This window comes from Cariama cristata, unplaced genomic scaffold (genome assembly GCF_000690535.1).
Source record: "Cariama cristata isolate BGI_N322 unplaced genomic scaffold, ASM69053v1 scaffold33062, whole genome shotgun sequence".
NCBI lineage: Eukaryota > Metazoa > Chordata > Aves > Cariamiformes > Cariamidae > Cariama > Cariama cristata.
Genome location: NW_009606066.1, coordinates 2,907 through 7,570, shown reverse-complemented (window position 1 = coordinate 7,570; position 4,664 = coordinate 2,907). Strand labels below are relative to the sequence as shown.

General features: G+C 39.5%; 1 protein-coding gene across 1 annotated transcript; it reads right to left on the bottom strand.

Annotated features, from left to right (window-relative positions):
• Positions 1-1,039: 1,039 nt before the first annotated feature.
• LOC104158552 (adenylate cyclase type 1-like) lies at positions 1,040-4,361 on the bottom strand. The gene is made up of 3 exons (XM_009696229.1): positions 4,253-4,361; positions 2,521-2,645; positions 1,040-1,651 (listed from the first exon to the last, which is right to left on the bottom strand). Exons 1-3 carry the CDS (start codon positions 4,311-4,313, stop codon positions 1,313-1,315), a joined length of 525 nt encoding a protein of 174 aa, XP_009694531.1. The 5' UTR covers positions 4,314-4,361; the 3' UTR covers positions 1,040-1,312.
• Positions 4,362-4,664: the final 303 nt, after the last annotated feature.

Below are 4,664 nucleotides of genomic sequence, written 5' to 3'. Positions count from 1 at the left end.
GAAAAAGCAGTCAAAATATGTTCCCTTTTATGCAGATTAAGAGCAGGCCTCACTCTCCTGGCACATTTACCAGTGTGCTCCTCATTTGGGCAAAGTTTGACTGTGCTTGTTTCTCAGAATTATAGCTTTCTATAATTGTACAGCTTTGAAGAGTAAGCCTGGGTAGAATCAAGATATAATAAAACTGTGGCATAAATTTAAAAATCAATTAAGACTCTATTGGCAAACATACAAATGTCACAAAGCTAGCAATAGCGTATTTGTCACCAGTACAGGACTATTCTTTGAGCTGTTTAGAAAGGTAAAGCTAAATCCTGGAACTGAACCACAGGACCTGTGCTGTTTGTAAAAGCCTGAAATAATACCGTCCTTCTGCTCTTCAATAAAATCAGCACTGTACATAAAGGAATGTTTCTATATTGCATAAGCATATTGCTGTGCTTGCAGGGTGGCTCCTTTGTCTTGCACAGAGTCGAGTGACCTGTGAAGAGGCAGCAGCTTCTAAACTCTGCCACCCTTTATTTTTTTTAGTAGAAAGAATATATATTGTTCTTCTGCCAAACCTTTAAGCTCTGTGGTTTATCTACTTCGTATCATAGTGTTATGGTTTGAACTGGAATTTCTTGGAATTTTTTGGAGCATGCAAGGATAATTTAAAAAAATAGATAGGATTTAGCAATTAGCTGAATCCAGCTTTCATTAATCTGCCATTGGCAGCTCAATGCACACTGTTCTCATTGCTTTAACTCATGCACTGGGAGCACAGTTTCTCTAACTCTTGCTGTAGCCCTGGAGAGTCTCCAGCTGCCCCACACTCCACAGTTAAATGCAGCTTTGCTAATCCCTGGCCCAACAATGCTGGCTATGACAGAAAGAGAAAACTCTTTGCTATGTCATTGCAGGTGGAAGTGTAAATAAATACATATTTTTATGTTTATCTCTATAAATCTCTATTAACTCTACACAGGACTGTTTGTATATGTGCATATATAGATTAAAACATATATATACACACACACACATAAATAATTGCTTGCACGTTTATCTAATTTTTTTTCATTTATCCTTTAAAAATGCCAAGAAAATATTCCTCATTTCCAGAAAATCAGGTTTTGATTTTTCCTAACAGAATTGCTAGCCCTTATATGTTCCATCCCAAGAGTTCGTTACACAGTCCCCAAGTTCTCTTTGGTTGGGTTGTAGTGGTCCTTGGTTAATGCCATGGCCTATGACCTCTGATCTCTTGGTAAAAATTCAGGCAACCATTGCTCTCCAAGTTCACTGCAAATGGCACAACCAAATCTCCTTTGCTCTACGCCTCCTTCACAGCTGGCACAGAAGGAAGATAATGCAGTGTTTGATTTGTGTGAGTGGCAGACGCTTGACCTGCTCCAAGCCCAGCTTTTACAGTAAAGCTAGCAACTGAGGACACCGACGGACAGCTGGTGCCCAGTTTTGTTTGAATGTTTGCTCTCCCATAAGGGTACATTTTCCGCTCTAAGTTTAAAGATCGTGTTTGTGAATTATTTCCATCAGCCTTTCCTTCCAGGAAATAGGTCAACATTTCACCTTTTCCCTTTACACTGACTTTACCCCTGCACACAAATTCATAACTGCACCTTTTTAATATCCTCTGAACTTCTTCTGTCACCTGAAGACAGAAAAAAAAGAACTATTAGTTTTTCCTGTTCATACAAGATTAATCCTAGAACTGCCCACCTCTCACCATTTTACTTCTCTGTCATGAAATATGCAGAAGCAGAACGAATTAGCACCTACTGCTGCTCTCGGGCTCACTTAAAATTTTCTTAAGGGACTAAAGCTCATTGACCAATTTGGAACCTGAGAACCAGAACTTCTGGTCTTGAGCTGAATATTCACACAGCCAGATTAAGCTCCATCCAACAGTACCCAAATTGTCTGCTGTTGTAAGCTGGATCAGTTCTAGTGACATTAATTTACTCCAGAAGAACTTTTGATCCCTGGAGACTAGACAGGTATTTTGGATAAAGGACTGCAAGAGCTCATTGAGATTTTGAGAGGTGCAGCATAGCTTCTAGCCAAGCTCCAGTGGAGCAACAATATTCTCTCTCTGTGTAGCCTCCCTGATCCAAAGTATCCAAGGAATTTTTAAAGCTACATAAAATGCAGCAGGATGAAAATGGACATAGATCCTTTCCTTGTAGTCCTTATTCAGGCAAAATTCCTACAGCACAAGGACTGGCCCATGCAGTGCTGGCATTCCCAGGCTTGCCTCCAACTGTGTGCAATGCAGCAGAGAACTGGGTTTCTTCTGATGGGAAATGATTTATTTGAGGATTTCATTGCCTCAGAGCAGTGAAGCGTACATAATGGAAAACAACTATACCTCTGATGCTTGAATCATCTGGAGAATGTTGCCCTTTTCATAAGAACCACAAGGTCAAGTGAGGCTGCGTTTTCTAAGTGGTCTTAAAAATATAATTACATATAAAACAGGAGGTACATAAAGTTTGCAAAATTGTCTCAGAATGCACTCACCTGAATTTTCCCCTGCACTCCAGTACTATCCATCCGGCTAGCAACATTTACAGTGTTCCCCCAGATATCATACTGTGGCCTTCTGGCTCCAATGACTCCAGCCACCACTGGCCCAACATTAATACCTAAAATCAAAACAATGAGTTTGGTTTCAAACTCTACAGCATATTATCCAAGGGAAACATGAATCCTGCAGAACAGATTTAACACAAGTGCCTTAGAATTCTTCTGGTCATAGGACATAATATATGTTAAATTAATGCCAATTAGACTTCTGTATTTGTAAGAGGTCTAGAAACAAAATAAAGACATGCACAGAGGTATCTTATTGGAAATGCAATATGATGGATATAAAAATTTGGCTCATCTGTGGATTTTCTTTTGTTGTTTGCTTTAAGAAAAGAAGAAAGGCAGTGGTAGCGCAGAGTTTAGCTGTAGAACAATTCAGGACAAGCTGTTAAAGATCTTTAATTGTTTGCCATGACTTCCACTGTAGTTGCTCATATAAAACCTTTTAATGGAGGTTTTCGAGGTGGAACAGGAATAGTGACCTAGAAGACAGAAGGAATGGGATAAGGGAAGTGTGACACATTGGTTGTCAGTACTAGACAACTCAGATCAGGGAGACACTGGAGGAAGACAAGAGTATGTGAAAATGGCTCAAGCATCTTTTTTTGGGAAACCACAGGGCTTGATTCTACATTTCTGACTGATTTCGACACCTCATTTGGAAGACAAAAGAGGATGTTCCTTCTTCTGAGTGCCCTGAAGAGCTGCAGATGTTAAACCCTCCATGAGATTCTGTGCAAGGTCTTTCCCAGGCAAGTTATGCAGAAGAATGGGGGTTAGGTATGTGTCTTCTGCCCCTTTCTGAACCTGGAAAGACCAGTTATAACATAATTCAAAGAGAATTTGGGGTTTATAATTAATAGGATGTACAGGAAGGCAAAGATGTGTAACTCTCCTGTCGCTACCCTTGATGTCTTTGGTCTTTCTCAGTCTTCCGCTGCAAGCAACCTCACTTCTCCCCTTGTCCAGCCCATTCTCACAATTCAACCACGAAAATATGTAGAGAAAGAAGATGGAGAAAACTGTGTTAGAATATGCAATGAAATGAGAACAGCCATGGAAGTACCATTAGAGAGAAGAGAAATGCAGGAAAGGAAAGGAAAGGGACAACTTGCTCTCTAAGAAGGCTGGGAGAAACATGGTAAGACATGTAATAACATGCAAAGAATTGCATGAGAAGATTTCTGTTGTGAAGACCAGAGGATTTGATTTGATTTGCTGGAGAAAACAGGACTGGTTGAGGTCATTTGGTATCTGTGGACAAAAAGATCACGTCATGCTTTTAATGCCAACAAAGCTTTTGCAGATGCAACTTAATAGTTAAGTACAATCAGATCCAGTTTTCAGCAGTTTAGCAGTGCAAAGTACTGTAAGCCACAAGACTGGGTACACTAATAATATTGTATAAAATTATTGGTGCAGTTTCCTTTTAGGGGTGTGTAGATTAAGAAAACACACTCGAATGAGACACAATTATAATTCCTCAATACTGATGCTCACCATCCAGCCCACTGACCTTTTACATGGATGTGACTCTCCCACTAAAAGGGGCTTTTCAGTTTTAATCATGAGTGCAGGACAGGTAATGCTTTGCAGACAGCACAGGGAAAGCCAACAAACAATAATGTTCTGCTTATGTGATAATTGTAGAAATGTGACTTACCAACTCGTAGGACAAAGTCGTTGTAAGACTGATAGTTGATTTCATCAAGAACGTCAAACATCTCTATTGCAAAATCTGCCAGTGTACTCAGATGGGAATAAATTGATTTTTTAGCCTAGAAACAAAATAGCATTGCACATGAGATTTGTATGGTATTGAAAGGCAGGTAAAATACCAAAGTGAAAAACAATTAAAAGCCCAGACTGGATGGCTTAGGAAAAGAATCTAACCCATTTTGCTGTTTGTGAAAAGAAACTTTTGATGGTGGCTACAGCACAAGCATTCTTTTCTCAAGTACTGAATTATTTTTTTTTTTCTTCTCTCTCTCTTTTTGATTTCTGGGAAGAATGGAAAGCAAAGTTCCCGTGGTAAAATGGTTCTGTTGCTAGAGAGCTGCAGATGTTTGTTGTGA

Excerpts from the sequence above, each read along its gene's own strand:
- LOC104158552 (XM_009696229.1), bottom strand. The coding sequence starts at position 4,313 with ATGTTTGACGTTCTTGATGAAATCAACTATCAGTCTTACAACGACTTT. Across the intron at positions 2,646-4,252 it reads CGACTTTGTCCTACGAGTTG|GTATTAATGTTGGGCCAGTG; the intron begins GTAAGTCACATT and ends TTTTGATTTTAG. Across the intron at positions 1,652-2,520 it reads GAGTGCAGGGGAAAATTCAG|GTGACAGAAGAAGTTCAGAG; the intron begins GTGAGTGCATTC and ends TTCTGTCTTCAG.